The following is a 27,517-nucleotide window of genomic DNA, read 5'->3' as shown; positions in this document are numbered from 1 at the left end:
ATCACTCAAAAGGATTACAGGGAAGAGTACACCTACCTCCCACACAGCACTGGAAAGAGTTCCTGTTCCCACCAGCCAAACTAGAAAATTTCAGAATTCACAAAATTAGAAGAGACAGAAGGGTCTAGCCTCAATAGTAGAAAATAATGACTCCTAAACAAGGTACTGCCCCAGTCTTAACTAGCAAGGGTTAAAAGCAAAACTAGAAAGAATCAAACAGTTTCCAAGTAATTCAACTGCATCCCATAACAAATATCAAGAATATTTCTAAGAATAAAAAGTAGCCAGCACATGAGATAAGACTCACAATGTGAAACATCTAGTAAAAACTATCAGACATACAAAGCAGCAAAAAAAATATGGCCCACAGTAAGGAGATAAGTCAGTCAATTGAAACTGAGCACTGACAAAGATGTTAAAATTAGCAAAGACATTTAGAAGTTTTTAAAACTGTCAAAAAGTTAAGGAGACACATGGAAAACATAAAAATGACCCAAATAAAACTTCTTGGGATGAAAATGACAATGTACCACTAGCAATAGGATAAAGCAGGGGGTGAGTTGAGAGAGGCATGACAAAACTTTATCTCTAGGCTGTCAATAAGTTGTCCAGAAGAAAAAACAATGCAAAATAAAAAATACACTAGATGGGGTTAATAGAAGATTTAACAAAAAAATTAAATGGCCGAGCACAGTGGCTCACGCCTATAATCCCAGCACTTCAGGAGGCCAAGGTGGACAGATCACCGGAGCCCAGGAGTTCAAGAACTGCCTGGGCAACATGGCAAAACCCTCTGTCTTCTAAAAATACAAAAAATTAGCTGAGAGTGGTGGCACATGACTGTAGTCGGGAGACTGAGGTGGGAGGATCGCCCAAGCCTGGGAAGTCAAGGCTGCAGTGAGCTGTGATCATGCCACTGTACTCCAGCCTGGGTGACAGGAGTGAGGCCCTGTCTCAGAAAAAATAAAAATAAAAAGAATGAACTTGAAGATGTAGCAACAGAAAAATGAAACACAGGGCAAAATGATTGGGGAAAAAAATAAAGCCATCCACAATTATAAGCAGAAAAAATATACGTATCTTTGGGATTCCTGGGAAAGGTGGTAGGAGAATAGAAAAAATATTTAAGAAACAGTGACCAAAATTTGTCCAAATGTGATTAAAATAACAGGCCTTCGGACATATGAAGTTCAATAAACCAAAGCACAAGAAACATGAAGAAAACTACATCAATAAATATCATAACCCAAAATCAGTGATAAAGAAAAAAATCTTAAATGTATTATACAACAATATGAATAGAGGCCAGGCACAGTGGCACATGCCTATAATCCCAGCACTTTGGGAGGCAGAGGTGGGCGGATTGCTTGAGGTCGGCGGATTGCTTGAGGTCAGGAGTTCGAGACCAGCCTGGGCAACATAGTGAAACCCTGTCTGTACAAAAAATAGAAAAATTAGCCGGGCATAGTGGCATGCACCTGTGGTCCCAGCTACTCAGGAGGGTGAGGTGGGAGGATCGCTTGAGCCCAGGAGACAGAGGTTGCAGTGAGCTGAGATCACGGCACTGCACTCCAGCCTGGGTGACAGAGCAAGACCCTGTCTCAAAAAAAAAAAAAAAAGACACAGAGATCAAGAGAACAGAATTGAAATTTCAGAAATAAATTTTAACATTTAATAGTCCATTGATCTTTAACAAAGGGACCAAGACAATTAAATGAGGAAAGAATAGTCTTTTCAACAAATGGTGTGAGACAACTGAGTATCTACATCCAGAAGCATAAATTTGGACTCCCACCTCAAAATATGTACAAAATGGATCACGGAACTCAATATAAGAGATAAAACAATAAAACTCTTGAAGCAAACAAGAGTAGATCCTCATGAACTTGGGTTAGACAAGCATTTCTTAGCATGATATCAAAAGCAGAAGTCAAAAAAGAGAAGAAGACTGATTCATTGGACTTCATCAAAATTAAAACCTTTTCAAAGGTCGCCCTCAAGAAAGTGAAAAGATAAGCCATAGACTGGGAGATAATATCTGAAAATCATATGAGCAGGCTTGTGTCCACAGATAAAAAGAACTCCTATGACTCAATGATAAAAAGAAAAATAACTTAATTTTTTAAATGGGCAGCAGACCTGCTTACAAAAATGTTTTATCCTTCCAGGAGGAAAATGATACCAGATAAAAATATGGATCTATACAACAAAAAGAAGAACACCAGAAATGTTAACTACATCATTAAATATTATTTCTTATTAACTCTCTTTAAAAGATAATCATTCGCTGTGAAAAACAATATGACACTTTCTCAAAAAAGTAATTTTTATTATTGACTGAATATTTGTGCCCCCTCCTTCCTATTCATATGTTGACATCCAGGGTGGAAGCCTCATGAATGAGATTAGTGCCCTTATTACAAAGGGTCTCCAGAAAACTCTTAGCTTTCTTTCTGCCATGCGAGGATACAATAGGAAGCCAGCAGTCTACAACACAGAACCAGGCCCTAACCAGAACCCAATCACACTGGCACCCTGATCTCCAACTTCCAGCCTCCAGAACTATGAGAAATGAATATCTGTTATTTAAGCCACTCAATCTATGGTAATTTGTTAGAACACCCCCAACTGAGTAAGACACTAAATGATCTGTCAACTTCACTTCTGAGTACAGTCATCCCTCAGTAACCTTGGGGCACTGGTTTCAGGACCTCCCCCCCCCCGCTCCCCCCACCCCGCACCAAGTCTCTAATGTAAAATAGCCTAGTATTTGCATATAACCAATGCCCATCCTCCATACACTTTAAATAATCTCTAGATTACTTATAATACCTAATACAATATAAATGCTATTCAAATAGCTATTATATTGTTTTGGGAATAATGACAAGAAAAAGTGTACATGTTCAGTACAGATGTAAACGTTGGTTGAATCCATGGATGCAGAACCCATGGATAAGGAGGGCTACCTATATACCCAAAAGAACTAAAAGCAGAGACTCAAAGAGATTTTTTTTTTTTGAGACAGAGTATCACTCCATCCCCTAGGCTGGAGTGCAGTGGCGCAGTCTTGGCTCACTGCAACCCCCACTTCCCAGGCTCAAGCGATTCTCCAGCCTTAGGCTCCCGAGGAGCTAAAATTACAGGGGTGGGACACCATGCATGGCTAGCTTTTGTATTTTTAGAATAGACAGGGTTTCACCATGCTGGGCAGGCTGGTCTCAAACTCCTGACCTCAGGTGATCTGCCCACCTTGGCCTCCCAAAGTGCAGGGTTTACAGGCGTGAGCCACTGTACCCGATCCTCAAACAGATATTTCTACACCAATGTTCATAGCAGCAATATTCACAATAGCCAAAAGGTGAAATCAACCCAACTGCTCATTAATAGATGAATGGACAAACAAAATATGGTATGCATACATACAATGGAATATTATTCAACCATAAAAAGGAATACAATTCTGACACATACTACAACATGGATGAACCTTAATGACATTATGCTAGGCCAGTCACAAAATGACAAATATTGAATGATTCCATATATGTGAGGTCCTTTGAATAGTGAGATTCGTAACAAACAGAAAGTGGAATGCTGGCTGCAAGGGATGAGGGGGTGGAAGATGAAGTATTATGGTCTAATGGGTACAGAGTTTCAGTTTGGGATGATGAAAAAGTTCTGACAGATGGCAGTGATGGTTGCACAAAAATGTGAACGTACCTGAACTGATCACTTAAAAATGATTAAAATGGTAAGCTTTATGTTACATATGTATGATCACAATTTTAAAAAGACAACTATTTAGACAAAAATAATGAAAATAAATCATGGATTTTCAACATATAGCACAAAGGTCCAGACAGCATATATAGAGTATATTATTATAACATTCACATGCTATAAATAAAGTAGTATATCACTTGAAGGTAGACTATGGTAAGTTAAAGATGTATACTATAAACCCTAAAGCAAAAAATAAACTAACAAAACAAGTTATAGCTAGAAATTCAACAAAGGGGATATAATGGAATCATTAAAATATCCAATTAATCTCAAAGGAGTCAGAGAAAGGAAAAAAAATGACAAAAGAACAAATGAGAAAATTATTAAGCAAACAGCAAAATGAAAGATTTAAACTTAACGACATTCAATAATTTTGTGAAATGTAAATTACTTAAATATCTGAATTAAAAAGCTGAGACTATGACTGGATTTAAAAAAAAAAAAAGCAAAACACAACATCTCAAAATCTAACTACACGCTGCCTACAAGAAACTTATTTCAAATAGGTTAAATAAAGATCCAAATAGGTAGACAGTAAAAGATATACCACATTAGCACTAATGAAAAGAAAGCTGAACGCCTATATTTTATCAACCAATTTCAGAGCAAAGAATTGTTACAAGGAATAAAAAAGATCATCTTATTACAACAAAGGAGTCATATAATCATCTCGATACATGCAGAAAAGGTGTTTGACTAAATCCAAGATCCACTTCTGATAAAAAAAAAAAAATTTCAACAAAGTAGGAATAGCAGGGAACTTCTTCAACCTAATAAAGAGTATCTATAACAAATGTACAGCTAATATCATGTTTGATGGTCAGAAAATGAATGTTTCCCCCTACGATCAGGACAAGACAGGAATGCTCATTTCACCACTTCTATTAACATTTTATTAAAGGTCAGATCAGTAAGGCAAGAAATAAAGGGCCATCAGGATTTAAACAAGTGGTGCTGTAGTAACTGGATATCCACATGCAAAACATATTTTGTTAAACTAAGTATAACCCATATATTGCAAACAATTCAAAATGGATCACAAACATAAATGTGACATTTAAAAATTATAAAACTTCTGGAAGAAAAGAGAATATGTTTGTGACATTGGGTTAGGAGAGATTTCTTAATTATCATATCAAAATATAATTTATAACACAAATTTATATATATATATTTTTTTAATTTTAATTTTTTTTTTTTTTTTTTTTTGGAGAAGGAGACTTGTTCTGTCTCCCAGGCTGGAGTGCAGTGGCTGATCTCGGCTCACTGCAACCTTTGCCTCCCGGGTTCAAGCGATTCTCCTGCCTCAGCCTCCTGAGTAGCTGGGACTACAGGCAGATGCCACCACGCCCGGCTAATTTTTTGTATTTTTAGTAGAGATGGGGTTTCACCGTGTTAGCCAGAATGGTCTCAATCTCCTGCCCTCGTTATCCACCCACCTCGGCCTCCCAACATGATGGGATTACAGGCGTGAGCCACCGTGCCTGGCCCAAATTTTTATAAATTAAACTATCAAAATTAAAAACTCTGGTCTTCAAAAAAGTGTTAAGAAGATAAAAAGACAAGCCCATGTACTGGGAGAAAATATCTGCGAATTATATATTTGATAAAGAACTTCTATCCAGAACATATAAAGAACTCATAAAATTCATTAACAAAATAAACCACCCAGTAAAAACCGGGCAACACATTAATATATCCCTAAAATATATATATGAATGGCAAATAAGCACATAAAAAGATGCTCACCATCATCAGTCATCCAGAAAATGCAAATTAAAACCACAATCAGATACTATTAACCACTAGAACATGGCTAAATTAAAAAAATTAACTATATCAAGTACTGGCAAGGATGTGGAAGAACGGGAACTCTCACACACTGCTGGTAGGAATATAAATGATACAACCAATCTGAAAAACAATTTGGCAGTTTTTGAAGAAGTTAAACATATATGTACCATATGGTCCAGCCAATCTAATCCTAGGTATTTAAGCAAGAGAAATAAAAACACCTGTCCATACAATGTCATGTACATAATGTTTACAGCAGTTTTATCTGTAACAGCCAAAAACCAAAACACACCAAATTATCCATGAACAAGTTAATGGATAAACAAAGTGTTATATATCCATCCAATGAAATACTACTCAGCAAAAAAAATGAAATATGAATACACACTCTGAAGAATCTCAAAACAATTACAGTAATGAAAGCTAGACAAAAAGAAGAGTACCTATTATATGATCCCACTGATTAACATGCTAGAAAATGCAAACTAATGTATAGTGACAGCAAATCAGTGGTAGTCTGGGGGTGGGGAGAGAAGTGCAAGGAAAGGGACTACACTGGGGGCATATGTAAATTCTGAGAATGATGGATGTTCACCATCTTGATTGCAGTGATGGTTTCCTGAGTAAATACAGTCAAAACTTAACAAATTATACACTTTAAATATTATAGTTTACTGTATGTCAATTACATCTCAATTAAGCTATTAAAAACATACAAAAGGCCTATAAATACTCCTATACTGAAATTCTCAAAATTCAAAAAGTATTATAAAGTTATTGAATGCCTTTTTTAGTACTTCCTCTTGTGATCATTCTCATACACAGTGATTACAAAGTAAAATGCTTTTCCAAGTCTAAAAGAGTAGAAAAAAGGCTTACAGAGTAGATAATATGAGTACAGCAGCTCAACAAATACAGGTTATCAATGGCAAAAATAGTACTCATTCAGAAAGGCCCAAATAAAAAAATTTTAAGAGAAGTTTTTCTTTCCAAAAAAAAAAAAAAAAACTCTCCTAACCCTACCTACAATATAACTGCGTTATAGGGCCTGTGAATACATGCTCACGCACATGTGCACACACAAACGCAGTTTCCGAACTTCATTTCTCATAATTCATAGCTCTAAATATAGTTCCAAGGATTCTTTGAGAGAAATTCTAGGCAAAAAAGAAAAAACTACCTTAGGGATGCTTCATCAAGGGCTCTACAACTCACCACAAGGCTATGTGCTTGGAGATCTTCATCTTTGAGGTTAAATTACTTATTGAGTACTAGATGGTTTTACAAAATGTTTTTAGATTTTCTCATCATTTTTTATTCTTGTAACAATTTAGTCAGAGAGTTACAAAATGTTTTTAGATTTTTCTTATCCCTTTTTATTCTTGTAACAATTAAGTAGTCAGAGAGTATAATTCTTGTAACAATTAAATAGTCAGAGTATAATCATACTTTTTAAAGGCATACAGATAGGAAAATAAATGTATATAAATTAAATAACTTGTGCAGGCTACAGGTCAAGACATACACTGAGAACCAGAACCCTTATCTCCTGATCCATAGTCTAATCCCCTTCCTGCTACAGCACATCATCTCAATTACTGCAAATGTACCTGTTTATACACTTTGAAAAATATACTACTTACTGTTCACAGTCATGTGCACTGGCAGCCATGGGACCGTCACCATAAACTAAGAACAATCATTTCTGCACTGGTTAATTCCTATAAGTTCAGTATACAAAGATAGCAATGCCTATTAACAATCTGAATGATACTCTCCCAAACTAAAATATTGATTAGGTGCAGAGATACTTTGGAATTAGAAAGACCAAGTCTGAGGTTTAATCCTATCTTAACCACTTAAAGCTATGACCCATTTTCCCTTGTGAATGGTGCTAATCATACCACATGGTACTGGTTAATGTAAAGATTAAATGAGATAACATATGTAAGGCATTTGGTATAGTGTCTGGCACACAGCTGCTGCTACTACTACTCCTAACAATAAACATCTTTTAATATTTAGTTTACTGATACCAAAAAAGAGCAATTCTAATTTCAACAAAATATATATGATTTAGAAACAAATACTAAATTTAGGAATAAAATTTAACACTGTTTGTTTTTCCCCTTGAGTTTCACTCCCAAATGAGCCTTTTAGGTACTCAGATTTACCAAAAACAAACAAACAAAGCAAAGCACGTTTCCCTCTTGCTCATACAGATACAGAGCATTCCTGAAATTGATTCTTAATCAGCATACTTGTAAACATCTTGGTTAATGGTTTTTAAAAGATTAATTTTTCTTTAAATGACTTTGAATAAGTTATTTCCAAAGTAAATGATTCATATGAAAGTGTAAATTTTTGAAAAAAGAACTTCCTTAATGTTTATAAAAAATGAAGTCAAGGAAAACTTAAAATGAGCTTATTAATAATTGCCAGTGTATTAAGAATATAAAAATAACACATAGGCTGAGCATGGTGGCTCACGCCTATAATCCCAGCCCTTTGGATGGCTGAGGCAGTGGATCACCTGAGGCCAGGAGTTTGAGACCAGACTGGCCAACATGGTGAAACTCCATCTCCACTAAAAATATAAAAATTAGTCAGGCATGGTGGGGCACACCTGTAGTCCCAGCTATTCAGGAGGCTGAGGCAGGAGAATCACTTGAACCTAGGAGGCAGAGGTTGCAGTGAGCCAAGATCATGCCACTGCACTCCAGTCTGGGCAACAGAGCAAGATTCCGTCTCAAAATAAATGAATAAATAAATAAATAAATAATAAATATAACTGTGGTCAAGGAATCAAGTTGCAAAGTTTACTTCTTCAATGTAATTCTAAGGGTTTCAAATAAGTAACATCACTGAAAATACTAAAGAAAAAATTGATATCCAAACTCATAATATGCTTCCATAATTCATCCGGTTTTAGAACCTATAGCTGCTTGTAAATAGTATCAGCATCTTCATTTCCCTGTTTCTGACCAATATGCCATAAAATATTCAAATACAAGCAGTGTTTTATTAATATGGTGACTCTGCTTAAATTTAACTATCAGCTGACAGGCAAGGCACCACAATTTTGCCAGTTGATACAAAAGTTATAAATTAGCACATGAAAAGTAATTTATAGATGGCTATATATATATATATAATTCAAGTAAGTTAAATGAATAAAAGGTGGAGACCAAATGAATAAAAGGTGGAGACCATATTTACAAACCTAAAATGGGCGAAGCAAAGCTATTCTGCCACAATTCAGCATTAAACATACGCCTCTAGGCTTATAATGATCTCCTTATTAATAAAACAAGTAATAGTAGTAGGGCTTTCATTATCTACCATTCCTAATTTAAGCTCCTAATACCAGTTGAGAAGACCATTACATATATTACTTCTAATAATAACATAACCCTGGCAAAGTGGATTCTACTGTGCCTATTTTATAAATGGGGAAGCTGAAGTTCAAAGAAGATAATCAATGTCTAAAAAGTGACTAAGTAGTAAAGCCTAAATTCAAAGCCAAATCCTGTATTCTTTCTACCATATCAGGCTAACTACACTGATTAAACACAGTAATTCCACTCCTAGGAATTTATCCTCTGGGAAAATGCATGTGAAATAATGTTTTCAATGAGATATTTACTACAACACGGTTTGTAAATCAAAAGATAAGAAACAACCTAAGTGTATATCAGTAGAGCACTAATTAAGTAAATCATGGTTTGTCTAAAAAAATGGGAAAGCAAGCCATCCTTTAAGAAAAAACATGCAGCTTTATATCTATGGATATGGGATGAGACAATCTCTAGAATCCAGTTTTGTGTACACTGCACTGTCCAATATAGTGGCCACTGGCCACATGCAGCTATGTAATTTAAACTATTTTAAATTAAACAGAATTTAAACATTTAGTTCTTCAGTCATAACAGCTACATTTCAAGGACTTGGTAGCACTATGTGGCTAATGGCTGCCATACTGGGCAGCTAAATATAATATATTTCCAACCCACAGAAAGTTCCACTGGACAATACTAACATAGAATTATCTTTGGAAGGACATAAAGAAACTGGTAACAGAGGTTGTCTCTAAAGAAGGGAACAGAGACAACAGGGAAACTTAGTATTCAACATGTGCCCATTTGTATTCTGAAGTAACATGTCATATACTGGTACCTATTTAAAAATAACTATTTACCTATTTAAAAATACCTTGTTTCTCATAAAAACTCCCTGAATTCTGTTAATTAGAAGCATAAAAGGCTCAGAAGTTCTGAGGCATGGTAGAGGTTAAGGGACAGAAGTAATCTCTGAGGCTTCCTAGAAATACTGCTGACCACTACCCTAATTTCACTAAGCATTCATCTATTCACAATGCTATTTGAGATACCACACAAAAGATGACACAGTGCCTGTTTCTGAGGAATTAAGGGAACAGATAGAAAAACACACATCAAACGGCAGGCGTGATGGCTCATGCCTATATAATCCCAGCACTTTGGGAGGCTGAGGAGGGAGAATCACTTGAGCTCAGGAGTTCGCCTGGGCAATATAGTGAGACCCTGTCTCTATTTTCAAAAAAAGAAAACACATCAGAAGAAAAATACTTAAAGAGCATGAAAAAGTGGCAGTGGTCAAAGAAGGGAAAATTCTATTCTTCCATCAACATGGTCACATCTGTTCCCATTTTCTCTTTCTTATACTTCCTTTAATGCTCTACAGAGGAGCACTTAAAAAAGACAGTCTTCCAGTTCTGCTCTGAAGGCACTTTTTAAAAAATGTCTTAATATACTGAATAATTTACTTAATTTCTACATGCCTCAATTTCCTCACCTGTAAAGGGAAACCTATTGATTAATCAAGGTTATCTATTAACTACTGGACATTTTTGCTGTGGAGAGAGAACAACACACAAACCTTACCGAACAAAAAAGACACTGTGGCCAGGCAGTCAAAAAAAATTACATAATTTTTTAAATTTTAATTGAAATGGAGTTTCACTCTTGTTGCTTAGGCTGGAGTGCAATGGCGCCATCTCGGCTCAACACAACCTCCACCTCCTGGGTTAAAGTGATTCTCCTGCCTCAGCCTCCTGAGTAGTTGGGATTACAGGCATGCAACACCATACCCACTTAATTTTGTATTTTTAGTAGAGACAGGGTTTCTTTCTCCATGTTGGTCAAGCTGGTCTCGAACCCCCAACCTCAGATGATCCGCCCACCTCAGCCTCCCAAAGTGCTAGGATTACAGGTGTGAGCCACCAGGCCTGGCCTTTTTGTTTGTTTTTTGTTTCTTTTTGAGATGGAGTCTTGCTCTGTCCCAGGCTGGAGTGCAGTGGCGCCATCTCAGCTCACTGCAACCTCCACCTCCCAGGTGCAAGCCATTCTCCTGCCTCAGCCTCCCAAGTAGCTGTGATTACAGATGCATGCCACCATGCCTGGCTAATTTTTGTATTTTTAGTAGAGATGGGGTTTCACCATGCTGACCAGGCTGGTCTCGAACTCCTGACCTGGTGATCCACCTGCCTTGGCCTCCCAAAGTGCTGGGATTACAGGCGTGAGCCACCACACTTGGCAAAATAACATAATCTTTTTAAAAATTGATACCTTTCTCTCATTGGGAGCTTGTCCACTTGAGGAGGTTGAAGGGTCTGGGAATGATGCTAAATTGTGATCTACTCTGGAAGAAGAATAGGAGCAAGATCCTAAACTATCTGCTTTCTTGAACATTTACACTGCATTCTCATTCTCTCTTCCTCTTCCATGGATCTCAGCCAGTGTCTAGATCTAGCCTGACTCCAGAGCCCTGGGTTTTTACCACTGCCCAATATATACTGCCTTTCATAGTGAGTTGGTAGGTCCGAAACCTGTGCCAGGACAGGCAGAAGGCCATGCTACTGTCCAAAAAGTGACATGGGCCATGAATTTGACCCCACACAGACTGGTAACCCAGAAGTCTGGCCAAATTTCAGGAATTTGGATTTACAGGAAAAGAAAAGCACAGTACAGTCCTACCAAGGGAAAATGTCACTCAGAGACTCTAACATCTAATCACATGCACAGGCATTTGAGGAAGTCAACTTACTAAAAAAGGAAACTTCCTATGAAATATAAGGACGAGCAATGAAGATATGGAACAGTAAGGAAAGACATACAACAATTATTTCCAGAAATTTATATTTCTATGCTATTATTAAACAAATTTTAAAATGTAATAATTACCAATAAGCAATTTAAATCCTTCAAAAATGTACAAGACAGATGCTAAGTCATTTCACACAAGGGGTACACGTAGAAATCTCAACACTAATGTGGCCTTAGGCTACTATGCTCTTATACATTTATTTAAGGGGGTGAGATATTTGAAAATGAGTTTACATTAATGGGAAAGTGCAAAGAAACTTGCCAAAGTGTGCCAGCTCCATGGCCCATAAGCAATGAGCATCACCTGCCTGTGCCAGTCAGATCCCCAACCAAAATTACTGGAAAGGCTATGAAAGAAGCTGTTAGCACTCTGGTGTAATCCCAGCACAGGCCAGAGCAGCAGATTAGGCAGAACTTTTCATCAGTGGCAGGTCTCCCAAATTCTCTTGATGCCACAGAATTCATAAATGGGATCAGTATGTTCTAAAAAAACATGGTACTGCAAAAGGAGAAAAAGGTTCCACAGCATCAAGCAGTGTAATACTTGAAACCTCATCATTAAAGTGAGAGTTTTCAAGTGCCATTTATGATGCCCTAGTCTGGAAACATCCCAGCTAACCCATCTGATCAACAATTTCACAGATGGAGGCACTTGATGGCTAATTGGCAAGTCTATTATTCAAATAAAACAGCTCTCTGTACCCCTTTTTTCATTATTACAAGTCAAGGTACAACAAGATTGATCATTGAAATTAGCTTAACAAGAGAAGCCTTTTTCCCAAAATAATTTTTTTAAATAAAACAACATATTTTGGCAATTAGAAGCACTAATCAGTTTCTGGACTGTAAGGAAAACGTTTTAAAGACGTAAAAAAGTAAGAAATGTAAACCTTCTTTTAGAAGTTGTACTATTTGTAACCTCTACCTTTACCAATGTGTGAAGATTCACATTATCATAGGGAATAAAATGAAATATTCACAAATTCCTTAAATAGTCTTAAAACATGGGCCAAGTATTACATGTCAGGATAAAGAAAATCCCTCCTAAATATTTTAATTTCCCAAAAATTTTAAAAAGCAAGCATCTTACTTTCGATCTACAATAAAAATTACAAGACTATTTAAGTTGTATTAATGTATGAAACAAGTAGCCATGACAACTCTATTGATTTTATCTACCTAAAGAAATGTTGATATAAATAGGCTGGGACATCAGAAAAGGTTGTGTTCCAGCTCTAGCTCCACTTCTTGTTAGTTCTGTGACTCAACCCTATAATATGAAAATAATTATCCCTACCCATGTAGGATCGTTATGAGGATTAAAAAATTAAGCGCATAAATACCTCATATCAGAATAAGGAAGGTACTCAGCATCAGTCCTTTTGGCTCTCCTCTGCTCCCCCACCCCATTTTTTTTAAATTCTAGAGGAAAATTTTAATACACATTTCAAAATATGTGGGTTCTCTTTATAGATCCATACATTTGTTCTAGATGTTACAATGACATTCCCTATTCACAGTATCTGACTGTCTCCCTATATTACTACAATTTTCATACCATTTCAAGTTGAAAGCTCCCAAGGCAAAAGCCTTATAGAATGGCTGAGCTATAAAATATCCAAAGAGGCCAGGCGCGGTGGCTCACGCCTGTAATCCCAGCACTTTGGGAGGCCGAGGCAGGCAGATCACCAGGTCAGGAGTTTGAGACCAGCCTGGTCAGCATGGTGAAACCCCGTCTCTACTAAAAATACAAAAAATTAGCCCTGGTGGCACGTGCCTGTAGTCCCAGCTACTCAGGAGGCTGAGGCAGGAGAACCGCTTGAACCCAGGAGGCGGAGGTTGCAGTGAGCCGAGATCGCACCACCGCACTCTAGCCCGGGCAACAGAGTGAGACTCCGTCTTAAAAAAAAAAAAAAAAAAAAAAAAAATTCCAAAGACATCATCTAGTCTATACAGTAGAAATCAGGAAATGAATACAGTAACCAGAAATCACAAATGGGAGAGAAATAACCAGAAACCGTGAAACCAGGTACAAATTAAAGCAAAATCAAAATCAACTCCCTATAGTGATATAGCTATACAATGACAACAAAAATGTATTCTACTAGGTAGTGAAATATGTTGTTTCCTATGAAGTGAAAGTTTTCCTTTTCTATAAAACAGAATGGTGAACTTTTCAAAAACTAGGTTTTGTCATTCTACTGTCTACTTTTGATAAGCATTTTCCTTCTAATAACTCAGGCTCCGTTTACAACACTAGGGAATAGAAAATTACCACAGGCAGGTAAGAATGTAACTGAGTAAAAAGAGGGGAAAATGTACAATGAGTAAGAGAAAAGTACAACTATCATAATTTTTATTATTTTTATTATTTACTCTATTGTCCCTAAGCCATTATGCCCTTCACAGGCATTCAGTCTGCTGAAGGGAAGAGCCTGTGCAATCACGGGCAACAGCTTAAAAAGCAGCACTGAGAGGCTGCCCAGTGGAGACCACTGCCCTGCTCTGGTGGCATACTTTCAGGGCACTCAACCCAGACAATATCCCACAGAGAACCACCTTGAGTCTGTGTTGTAAGAGAATCAGTCCTACCTGCTTGGGTTTTAAATGAATCTGATAATTAGAGAACTTCCCAAATGATAACATGAACTGAAAAATTACAAGTTAAATTATGCAAGTTTAAGATAGGAAACCCGAAGATCAATGTGCCAAATCAGCAATGTAACCAGTAAATCAAATGTGTAAAACAATGTTGAAGGTAGGGAAAGAAAACACAGATTGTATCTTTGATCATAACGTCCCATACATTTGGAATATTGAGATTATGTTGCAATGTCTTAATTTCCCATATTAGACAGAGATATCTTCTTCTGTCTTCTTTCCCATATACTTTCTACCAAAAATGGTATCAGATGTCATAGATCCATCATATCTTTGACTTTATATTTAAAACTTTAAACATTTCATTACTTTTCACAATTTTTATTTTTTCTCTTATTTCATCAGAATGTCACTAATTTGAAGGACAGTTTCACTGTAACTGAAAATTTATCACCAATCCCCTTCCATTCTAAGAACTTGAACAAATTTGTTTATCATAATTGCATATCAAAATAGAAATTTAGCATTCACAGGTGTCAAAGACCTTTCCTCTCAAAAGAAGACCTATCACAATTAAAATATTCAAACAAACTGACACAGGTTAACTATCATGTACCTATGGAAAATTTATGTCCCTTTTACTTATCTGAGAACCCTCAAGACTAGATTTGAGGCCTCTCAGGAACACCCTATTTTTCAGAGTTTAATACGTATTCAGAATAATCACACTACAATGACGACTAGAAAGAATATGCTCTAATTAGCTTGCTTTTGACCTGACCCCTTTCTTAATTTTTCTATCGTATATCAGAGTATATGAATAGAATGATTAGGAACTATATTTAATAAAATTATAACCTCACAAGAGCAGCAAATAAGAAAAACGTTAAAGGCATCTTGTAATTCTGCTTTGTTTCTAAAGCAAAATCACCATTATTTGTAGTTAAGCTAAGAAATAAAACAATTAAAATTTTTTGACCCTTCTCTACTTCTTAAGAGAAAATGCCCAAATTAATCTACTAATGTTTAGAAAGGACCTTCATAAATGTACAAAGGATTACATCAGATACTCAAAGAATAAAAAGGTAACCAGAATATTCATGAGCATATAAATACTGTCAATACAGCTAAGCTAAATAACTCAAAGAATATAAAGAAAACCTATGAAAACATTTTGTAAAGGTCTGCTCATTTGCATACTACTATGCCAGTGCTTATAGCAAAAATTAAAGCTTGTATTTATGACAGATGTGACAGATATAAAAAAAGACTAATTGTACACAATGATCTATGATGGTTCATTACATGGCAGGATTGCTCTAGCAGATATAGAATAAAAATAGAACAATAATCTGTAATTTATTTTAAAACATTATTGTGGTAGCTTCATCTTCAGAGTATCCAAGTTCTTTAAAAATGTAAGTCTGATAAGCATAACTCCTTTGCTCAGCATCTCTAATAGCTTCCCAACTCACTCACAAGGGAATTTTCTACAGGGCCCTGCAAGATCTATACTGTGGTAACCTCTCTAGTATTATCGCCTTCAAATTAAAGACTGGGAGAGAAAATGGAATACCTAGGTAAGGCATTAAAAAACTACTAAAAAATAAATTCAAATGAATTTCTGACTTTATTTGGTGGCTCTTCTAAAAAGTACTAAAGAAAAATGTTATTTAATGTCATTTAATGTTATTTAGTGTTATTCCATGACTTGTTCTTTTGCTTTAGTTTTATGTTTGTGTACTAAAGAGAGAACATTATAAAGTTGAAGTTCCTTTTGCCTCCCTCCTTTTTTCATGAATTTGTTGTGAGTTATCTAGACCTGCGCTGTACAATATGGTAGCCACTAGCTAGGTATAACCATATAAATTTAAATAAAATTAGAAATTCAGTTATTAAGTTAGACAAGATACATCTCATGGACTCAACAGGTACATGTGACTCTTTAAATGTAAGTAATATAACATTTAGAATTCAGTTCTCCAGCTGTTCCAGTCACATTTCCAGTACTTAACAAACATGTGGCTAGTGGCTACTGTATTGAATGGTGCAGATATGGACACTTCCATCACTGTAGAAAGTTGTACTAGACACTGCTTCTGTAGAACAACTTGTAATATTTTTACTCAGGAGTTATATAACCCTAAAAAAAGGTGTTACTTTATGTTTTTTAAATTTACATGCTTCCATGTTGTATGTATCTTTTTACAACTGAATTTTTCTCTTACTATGTTTGTAAGGTCTATTATGCATATTGGTATATAGAACCTAGTTCATTCATTTTAGCTGCTGCATTAATTTCATCATAACACATTTAGACATTTAAATATTTTGCAATTTTTAATATACCAAACAATGCTTTAACAATATTCTTCAACATGTCTCCTGATATAGACATATAAAAGTTTCCCTAAAGTGAATAAATGGAATTGTTTAGTAACAGAATTTTGGTCATTTTCAACTTTACTAGATATTGTCAAATTGCTCTCCGAAGTGACTTTAACCATTTACCACATATGGTGTGTCCATTTAACATATATTTATTGTCTGTTATTTGCCAGGTAAAGATCTAAGCACTGAGCTATAATTCCTAACCAACATCACACACACACACACACACACACACACACACACACACACACACACATACACACACACACACACAGCTTACATGAGAATTCCTGCTTCCCTAATTTTCATTAACACTTAATTCAACAGGTTTTTTTTTTTAACTAATCTAATAGTTATTTTAGTTTTCATTTCCCTGATATACAGTGACACTGACTATCTTTTCATAATTTTTTTTGGCCATTCTTATTTCACATTCTTTTGTTAAATGAGGTCATCTTTTTGTCTTACTTATCTATGGTTCTGCTGAATGAACCACGTGGTGTTGCAGATTAATGTGTTGCCAGTATCCTGTCTTCATCTTTGCTTGTCTTATAAGTTTGTTTCTGTAGTCTTTTTTTTTTTTTTTCTTTTTCTTTTTTTATTATACTTTAAGTTTTAGGGTACATGTGCACATTGTGCAGGTTAGTTACATATGTATACATGTGCCATGCTGGTGCGCTGCACCCACTAACTCGTCATCTAGCATTAGGTATATCTCCCAATGCTATCCCTCCCCCCTCCCCCCTCCCCACCACAGTCCCCAGAGTATGATATTCCCCTTCCTGTGTCCATGTGATCTCATTGTTCAATTCCCACCTATGAGTGAGAATATGCGGTGTTTGGTTTTTTGTTCTTGCGATAGTTTACTGAGAATGATGGTTTCCAATTTCATCCATGTCCCTACAAAGGATATGAACTCATCATTTTTTATGGCTGCATAGTATTCCATGGTGTATATGTGCCACATTTTCTTAATCCAGTCTATCATTGTTGGACATTTGGGTTGGCAACCTACAACATGGGAGAAAATTTTCGCAACCTACTCATCTGACAAAGGGCTAATATCCAGAATCTACAGTGAACTCAAACAAATTTACAAGAAAAAAACAAACAACCCCATCAAAAAGTGGGCGAAGGACATGAACAGGCACTTCTCAAAAGAAGACATTTATGCAGCCAAAAAACACATGAAAAAATGCTCATCATCACTGGCCATCAGAGAAATGCAAATCAAAACCACTATGAGATATCATCTCACCCCAGTTAGAATGGCAATCATTAAAAAGTCAGGAAACAACAGGTGCTGGAGAGGATGTGGAGAAATAGGAACACTTTTACACTGTTGGTGGGACTGTAAACTAGTTCAACCATTGTGGAAGTCAGTGTGGCGATTCCTCAGGGATCTAGAACTAGAAATACCATTTGACCCAGCCATCCCATTACTGGGTATATACCCAAATGACTATAAATCATGCTGCTATAAAGACACATGCACACGTATGTTTATTGCGGCATTATTCTGTAGTCTTTTGGGGATAATAATTAGTAATATTGTCTTGAGGTAGTCAAATTATGGATCTTTTGAGTTGTGCTTTCCTATCTTGAGGTCATAAAGACATAAAAATTTCTGCCCCCAAAAATGGGGGGATTGGGGAAGGGTATCTGCTATGCACCTGACTAGTTCACATGTGAGTTTATTTAATCCTTATAAAGAACCATCTGGTTGGTATTATCAACCTTATTTTAAAGATACGGTAACTGAACTTTTAAATGTCTTTTTTGTAGTAAAAATATAAAATTTGCCACTTTAACTGTTTTTAAGTAACAATTCAGTGGCATTAGGCACATTAACACTGTCGCACAACCAATACCACCATCTCCAACACCAATTCCAGAACTTTTTTCATCATCCTAAACTGAAACTCTGTACCCATTAAACAATAACTCCCTATTCTCTCCTCTTCCCAGCTCCTGGCAACTACCATTCTGCTTTCTATCATTATGAATCTGATACTCTAGGTACCTCATGTAAGTGGAATCATATAACATTTGTCTTTTGTGTCTAGCTTATTTCACTTAGCAAAATATCTTTTAGGTTCACTCATGTTGTAGCATATGTCAGAATTTCATTCCTTTAAAGTTTAATAATATTCCATTGTATGTACAATCAGCCCTCCATATCAACAGGTTTGTCATCCACAGATTCAACCAACCATAGACAGAAAATATCGGAGGGAAAAAACAGTAAAAAATAACAATACAACAATAAAAAATAAAAATGTTTTAAATATATATATTTACATAGCATTTACACTGTATTAAGCATTGTAAGTAATTTATAGATGGTTTAATGTATGCGAGAGACTGTGTCTAGGTTATACGCAAATACTATGCCATTTTATCTAAGGGACTTGAGCAGCCATAGATTTTGGTATCATCAGAGGTCCGAGAATCAATCCCCCGAGGATACCAAGGAATGAGTGTATATGCATTTTATTTATCCATTCATTTGTTGAGGGACATCTGAGTTGTTTCCACCCCTTGGCTATTATAAATAATGCTGCTAAGAATATTGGTGTACAAACATCTGTTGGAGTCTCTGCCTTCAATTATTTTGGGCACATACCCAGAAGCTGAATTGCTGGATTATACGGTAATCCTATGTTTAATCATTTAAGGAATAATAATGTTTTCCATATTATCTGTACCATTTTACATTTCTACCATCAATGTACAAGAGTTCTAATTTCTCCAATCCTCACCAATACTTATTTTGTTGTTGTTGTTGTTGTTTAATTTGGATAATAGCCATTCAAATGGGTGTATCTGCAAAAATTATGAAGTTTGGACTGGGCATGGTGGCTCTTGCCTATAATCCCAGCACTTTGGGAGGCCGAGGTGGGCGGATCAAATGAGGTCAGAAGTTCGAGACCAGCCCGGCCAACATGGTGAAACCCTGTCTCTACTAAAAATACAAAAATTAGCCGGGCGTGGTGGTGGGCACCTGTGATACTCAGGAGGCTGAGGCAGAAGAATCTCTTGAGTCCAGGAGGTGGAGGTTGCAATAAGCCAAGATCATGCCACTGCACTCTAGCCTGGGTGACAGAGCAAGACTCCATCTTAAAAAACAAAAAAAATTATAAAGTTTGATTTCATATTTAGATATTCAATCCATTTGGTACAAATTTTTTTTTGTATAGAATGAGGCAGGAATCTAATTTTAGTTTTCCCCCTTACTGGCTACCACTGCTTCAGCATCATCTAATGAACAGGCCTCTCCTTCTCCACTGTTTTAATGTCACTTATATTACAAACCAAGTTCCCATATATTGATGGATGTATTTCTGGGTTTTTGATTATACTGGTCTACCTGATTATCTCTGCAACAATATATTACTACTTCAGTCATATAGCATTAAAATATGTTTCGAAATCTGGTAGAGCAAATTTCTTTTTCCTTTTTAGGAATTTCTGTGCTATTCTTGAACTATTTTTTCCTATATGAATTCTAGAGTCAGTTTGCCTATTTCCATGAACATTCTGGTTGATATTTTTATTGAAACTGGGTTGAATGTATGATTAATTGGAAAGAATTGGCATGTGGTGATATAGAGTCCTCATCCATGAAAACAGTATTATTTTTTCATTTATTCCAGTCATTTTTTCCATTGCTATGTTAAATTAAACTTCTCTACCAAACATTAGACCAAAACCTGAGACAAACAATTGAAACAACATTTCTGTCCCAACCACCACAATAAGAAACCAGAAAAAGTTATTAGTGAATATACAAAAAATCCATACACTGTGAGGATTTGGGAGTTATAACAAAATACATCCTATTCAATTCATGAATTTTTTTTTTTAATCTAGCCACCGGAAATAATTCTTCAAAATGTACACTATATCTCACCACATTCAGGAAGCCTTCTGGGATCACTAACCCCCAGTATTTTTCCCTTATTTTTGCATCCTGAAATTAATGAGGTCTGTACCAGAGATACAAAGTGACAACTTATAAGCATTATATACCCTGCTGCATATATGCTTAGTTTGGCCTACACATTGTGAAATCATGTGATTTCTGTGTAAAACATCCTAATTTTACACAGAATTTCACAGTGTGAAATCATGTGATTTCTAACTTTGCTTTAAAACTTGCAGGTTGTATGTCATTCTCAATAATGGACCTGGCTAAAAGAGGCTCCATCATCATGATGTTGTTTATTACCAGGGCAGACAAATCACACACTGATTCTTAAAGCTTCCACCTAAAAGTGACCTATTAACCAATCACATTCCATTGGTCAAAGCAAAATCATGGTAAGGCTAACTTCAAAGATGACAGAAAAATATAATCCTGTTATATGCCTGGAAGGTTGAAAGTCACAAATATTCATGTAATTGATGACTTTGCCTTTAATCTCTTCCCCTTTACCTGTTCTCCAAACTACCACTAGAATTACTTTTCAAAAACACAGATCAAATTACCTCACAAGTCTACTGGAAAGAAAAAAAAAATCTTCATATTTCAAAAAAAAAAAAAAAAAGAAAGAAAATCTTCATGAAACTACAACGCCTAGGGGAAAAAAGTAAAAATCACCAAGTATGGCATTCGACACCTTTCATAACCAACTTCAGACTCCTTTACCAACTTCTTTTCCCAGTATTTTCTTATGTATCTATTCTCTAGCCTTTTGAATATGCCTTGACACATATTTCAAAACTCAGCTCAAACATCATCTCCTTAATTTAGTCTCATTTTTCCCATTTTTCCCAAGTTGGTCTAATTTTTCCCAAAAGAAGTTAAACTAACCTCCACTGTACTTACAAATCACGTTATTTACAATGAGCATTAGCTTTCACTGATTCAAAGCAGTTAATGTGTACTAGGCACTTAAAACATGATTGCTTGTGTGTCTATTATAATGTAAGGCTCTGGATTAGGCATTGATATTCTTGTTCGTCTTGGAATTCATTATAGTATATAATACCTGATACACAGAAACTCAAAATATTGACTTAACAAATTAAAACTGAAGACAAGTTACTAAATGCCACTGACATTTTGCTTAAGTTCCATCTACTTTCAAGCTTATATTGACTATTTCCAAAGCTAAAATGAACCCAGAGAGAAATCAAAATTTTTAAAAAGTACAGAATATGCTTTGACTATTCTCATCTCTTGGGCTCTGTTTCCACTGCTTTTGGAAATCGTTTAGATGCCAAGACCTAGGTGGAGTTTGTTATAAAGACAACGAAGTAGCCAAATTATAGCAACATATGTTTTTAATACAATAATCTCATACCTTTTAGTAATTTCAAGTTTGTAAGCATTTTAACAAAGAAAATCTAAAAATACATTTAAAATTTAAAGCTGTTACCTTATAAATTTTAATAGTACTAATAAAACATCTTTATTTCTGCTTCAAACTACTGGTAAGTTAAACTGAAGTGGAGGACTGAGGACAAATTTAATTATTGTAGCCTATCACTATTCAAATATTAACTTTTTTTTTTTTGAGACATAGTTTCACTCTGTCACCCAGGCTGGAGTGCAGTGGTACGACCTTGGCTCACTGCAACCTCCACCTCCTGGGTTCAAGTGATTCTCCTGCTTCAGCCTCCTGAGTAGCTGGGATTACAGATGTGCACCACGACACCCAGGTGATTTTTGTACTTTTAGTAGAGATGGGGTTTCCCCATGTTGGCCAGGCTGGTCCTGAACTCCTAGCCTTATGTCATCTGCCCCCTCGGTCTCCCAAAGGGCTGAGATTGCAGGCATGAGCCACCAGGCCTGGCCAATATTAACATTTTAAAATGTGATATTAAAAAAAATAAAACTTAGTTGTTTTGTAGGAATGGACACCGTAATGAGAAACAGGAAAAGACAGCATGATAAAAACTAATGGAAAAGAAAGGTTTAAGATATTAAGTGTGGAATATTGAAGTTTAGTTAAAAGAGAACTAAAAATAGGCCAATAGACTTGGCAGTTTAAAAAATTCCAGTACAGTAATACAGGAGTTGGCCAGAATGCATTCTCATGAGAGTGAACAGAGGTAAAGTAGATTATGGAGTTTAAGCTATTATTTCAGGAATTCTAGAAATAAATGGAAGAAAAGGTTTAATGGCAGTATGCAGTAGAGTTTTGGTTTTTGGATACAGGAGACTTAAACATCTTTGTAGGCAGAGAAAGGGGTCAATGGAGATCTGCAGTGTGTCAAGAGAACGAGATCCGAGAACAAGGAAGGAATAGCCTTGGAAAAGAGAAAAGTCACCTCCTATTTAGAGAAAATTAAGAAACTAGAATGAATGGGGACTTTGATTATTTACAAGTTCCTTTTTTACCTACTAGCCCTACTACAACTCCCAAATAAAACAACTAAGACCAAGTGGCCTCAAAAACAATGAAATATCAGTATCAACTGTGATTATAATACTGATATTCCTATATTATTACTGTGAATTCCTCCATTAAAAAAACATGACCAGGCCGGGCGCAATGGTTCACATCTGTAATCCAAGCACTTTGGGAGGCTGCAGTGGGCAGATCACTTGAGGTCAGGAGTTCAAGACCAGCCCGGCCAACTTGGTGAAACCCCACCTCTACTAAAAATAAAAAAATTAGCTGGGCGTGGGGGCTCATGCCTGTAATCCCAGCTACTTGCGAGGCTGAGGCAGGAGAATCACTTGAATCCAGGAGGGCGAGATTGCAGTGAGCTGAGATCATACCACTGTACTCCAGACTGGGCAACAAAGCAAGTCTCTGACTCAAAATAATAATAATAATAATAACATGACCAATTAGCATATAGAGCAAAGCCCAAAGACCTTTATACTACTATTGGGTTATATTAAAGGCACTGGGACTCAAGGTGGGGTCATGTCTCTTGGAAACAACACAAAAATCAGTATCATAGTACAAGAAAAATTCAAATGAAATATTGAATTGTTTCTACAAATAATGAAGTCAAGGCTGAAAACAAGTCTTTGTTGCGTAATAATCTGGTCTTTATCCTGAGTTTCTGGCACAGAGCCTCAAAAACCCTTGGAGTTTCTTTTGTTATGCTAACACTGTGACTTAGTGCACACCCCTAGATAGCTTGCAGATGAGGGCTGATCAACATAAAGACCAACACGGTAATTAGAGGGCTAAGACTTTGAGCCAGGCCCATTTGGGAAGGGAGGATGGAGATTTGAATTTTGAGTTTGATCACCCAATGATTTAATCAATCAAGCTCATGTATGCCGAGTCCCAATAAAAACTCGGAAACCAAAGCTACACCAGGTGGAGTTCCCTGGCTGGTAAACTCACTGATGTGCAGGGAGGGTGACATGCCCTAATTCCATGAAGAGAGGGCACAGGAGCTCTGCATCTCCTCCCAGACCCCATCCTGTGTGTCTTCATTTCACTGGTCCTCCTAATCTGTATTTCTGGATAACAAAATTGTAATAATAAGCACAGCACTTTCTTGAGTTTTGTCAGTTGTTCTAGTGAATTATCAAACCTGAGGAGGTTGTGAGGACCTCCAAATTTATACTCAGGTTAAAGTGTCAGTCCAAAGTGTGGATGGCTTGGGGACACACGAAGTATAGCTGGCATCTGAAGTAAGGGTAGTTCTGTGGAGAAGTGAGCCTTGAACTTGCAGAGTCTGACAGTAACCTCCAGGTTTGTGTCAATTGGGAGTGAAACAAAATGTCTTCAAGCCAGTAAAGTAGCAACTGTTTGGACACTGATATAAAAAAAATATGTCTTGGACATTTCGTTCATCAAAGTTGGGTTATTCGTATAGATCGTGATTTAAGGTGGCCTATTCACTCATAAAATGTCCATGGTTCTTGTTCTTCAATCAAGGAAATAAAATAACCTTAAGGAACTCTCAATCATATGAGGCCCTTACCTGTTCTGCTCCTGTCTACTGCCACATTTTAAGAGGGCCATCTACAAACTTACCAGCAAGTGACCTCCTCCTATTTGGGAGGGAATTCTGCCTTTTCCATTAAATGGTAAGATAACATTTCCCACTGATTTTTGGAGAGAAGGGCCAATTTGTGTCTCCTTTTTTACTACTATTGGTGCCTATGCCTTATCTAATGAAAAGATAGCTATTATCAATCCAAAGATCTTTGACTTCTTATTAAAAATAAATAATAGTCTGGGCACGGTGGCTCACGCCTGTAATCCCAGCACTTTGGGAGGCCGAGGCAGGTGGATCACTTGAGGTCAGGAGTTCAAGACCAGCATGGCCAACATGGTGAAACATAGTCTCTACTATAAATTCAAAAATTGGCTGGGCATGGTGGTGAACACCTGTAATCCCAGCTACTTGGGAGGCTGAGGCAGAAGAATCACTTGAACCCAGGAGGCAGAGGGTACAGTGAACCGAGATCATGCCATTGCATTCTAGCCTGGGCGACAGAGTGAGACTCCATCTCAAAAAAAAATTATAATAAATAAATAAATAATAAACAACATTCTTATTAGGCAAAAAAATACACTTAACATTTCATGTTACAAAAGTAACACCATAAGTGTCAAATTATTCCTATAACAAGATAAAATACAATTTTAGAGAAAAAGAAAATTACACCTAGTATAGGATAAGGGAGATACCATAAAAATAAGAGTTCCACAAATTAGAGTTTATCATCTAATTGAGATGAAATGATTCTTAAGCAGATTTTTAACTTCAAAAAAGAGTACAAACTAAGGACACAATGGCTGATTAATCAGAAACCAATAAGGTTACTGAAAAAACATTTAAGTTTTTCACTTGATACAAAGCTTTGAAGTCGCCATTGACATATAATGTAGCTCAATTTGTGGTCAGTAAAACCATTATTTCATGTCCAGGGGTTTTCCAGCATGGATTTCCAAGATGGGTAATTTATTGTATCTATGCTTAAGGAAAGTTATTCTTATATTTAAATTTGATACAACTTTCCTTAAGAATTCTAAGGCAACATCTTCACCTATAATTTGCAGGTAAATCTGCAGTATCTACATACCAACTCTGCTCACTTCTCACATTTTCACATGCCTGAACACTATTACTACTAATTTCAGAATAAATTAGAGAAATTCTAGAAGCTCTCTAGAATGTTTACAAAAGAATGGAAACAGGTTCAGGATCAAGTTCAAAGAGGCTTAGGCCTCTTGAGAGAATGAGTTATACAGGTGTTATAAAAATGAAGAATCATGAAGAAATAGGCTGACAACAAAGAAACATGAGAAATCATCAAAACTAACAAAAGTAAATGAAAAACAACTGAAATCCATCCAAGAATGCAATACAGAATCACAAAAAGATTTCAACTTTATAAAAGTCATAAACCATGATAGACCTAATCAAACAGTTCTTATGAAAGTTCTTCTAAAACACTGAAAATTTCATGAAGTCTGAAACAAAAACTGCTACTTATAGTAAACACAGATTACTTTGAAGAAAGATGAAGTCACTGATAGCAGTAAGGAAATGTGGGAAAGCTGGAAACTAAAGAGATTTTAAAAGGGACTATAAAAATATTTCTAATATTTGGTCATAAAACAATACATTGCATATATAAAAGTCTTAGGAAGAGAAAAACACATAGTCATTTCTTTTGTTAATTAGTATTAACTCAATGTATGACTGCACAGATCAAAAGTGTCGAACTCACAAGAGGCACAAATTCTTGATCTGAAAGCAGATAGACTATCCTGAGGCAGAAATCTAGAGGTCATTTGCCCAACAGCAAATGGAACAAGATAAACAATATTAAAACAACTGAAAGCTTATTTATTTTTTAAAAAGATTATAAAAGAAACCATTTATACCAAATTTAAAGGAGAGAGATTACTTATTAATCCATCTATATATCATAATTACTAGCAGAAATTTACCAGTGTTAAGACTGTACATACAAACATTCTATGGGTCAGTTTTCTGGATCTGGCAAGCAGGATGACATGCTTACTTTTTCTTGTGTTACATCTAAAGTTTGCACTTTAAATTCAGGAAGTAAGCTATTTTGAGGGTTTTTTTTTCCTAAAAGCCAACTTTGATAATCCTACATATCTCAAAATTTTAAACAAAGAAAATAACAGAAAATTCTTATTCCCAGGAGAAAAGTAAACTAAGACAATAAATGTTTTCCACATGTTATCTAGTGTTGCAAGATAACAAACATCAATAAGGTAAGATTCTTACCATAGAGTTATCTGTTAGGTGATTTTCTTGGGGATAAGTTCTTTCTCTTTGGCTAACTACAAAAAGGCTTGTAGTTTACACACAAGGAAATGCTCAAGAGACTATATACTAACCTGGCCCAGTCCAGGCATACCTCCTCCAAGTCTAAGAAGTCTGTCCATATTTCTAGAAAACAGAAACAAAGAAAAAACGTTCCTAAGCACAAAAGTGTTTATTCAATTGCTATCTATATAATTCACCTTCAGTCACTCAGTATGTCAAAAATATTGGTGGTAATTACAACACAACATCAGACTTCCTGTTAATTAACACCACATATTAATTCAAGAAGCTGTCTTCCATGCTAATTAACAGACCTTATTTTACTGCTTTGGTTTTGGGTTATCCCCAGTTTTAAAGACAAGCAATCTTAGCATACTTTCAAAACTTTGCTATCATTAAGTTAATTATATTTTCTTATTGTTATCTAATAAAGTACCTGAATGTAGAAAAAGTGCCTGAAATGCTTATCATATGTATGATTGAATTTCCTTCAATTGGTCCAGAGTGTACAAATAAAAATCCTCACTTTTAAATTAAATTTTAACATCCTCATTAGTAAGTTCTGTGCT

At 35.9% G+C, this 27,517-nt stretch overlaps 1 protein-coding gene across 4 annotated transcripts in view; it reads right to left on the bottom strand.

The window, feature by feature from the left end:
• Nucleotides 1-27,517, bottom strand: part of PSMD14 (proteasome 26S subunit, non-ATPase 14) — a 106,641-nt gene that overhangs the window by 64,940 nt on the left and 14,184 nt on the right. For 3 of the 4 annotated variants that reach the window (XM_003820943.5, XM_034954380.3, XM_008974415.4), the window contains one exon: nucleotides 27,020-27,071. In XM_003820943.5, the coding sequence (XP_003820991.1) occupies nucleotides 27,020-27,067 (48 nt within the window). In that variant the 5' untranslated portion in view covers nucleotides 27,068-27,071. Of the gene's footprint in view, nucleotides 1-36; nucleotides 76-27,019; nucleotides 27,072-27,517 lie in introns of those variants that run through there. The other variant, XM_063595201.1, reaches the window with a different exon arrangement.

The sequence above is a fragment of the Pan paniscus genome, chromosome 13 (assembly GCF_029289425.2).
Source record: "Pan paniscus chromosome 13, NHGRI_mPanPan1-v2.0_pri, whole genome shotgun sequence".
Classification (NCBI taxonomy): Eukaryota; Metazoa; Chordata; class Mammalia; order Primates; family Hominidae; genus Pan; species Pan paniscus.
This window is presented reverse-complemented; position numbering and strand designations above follow the sequence as displayed.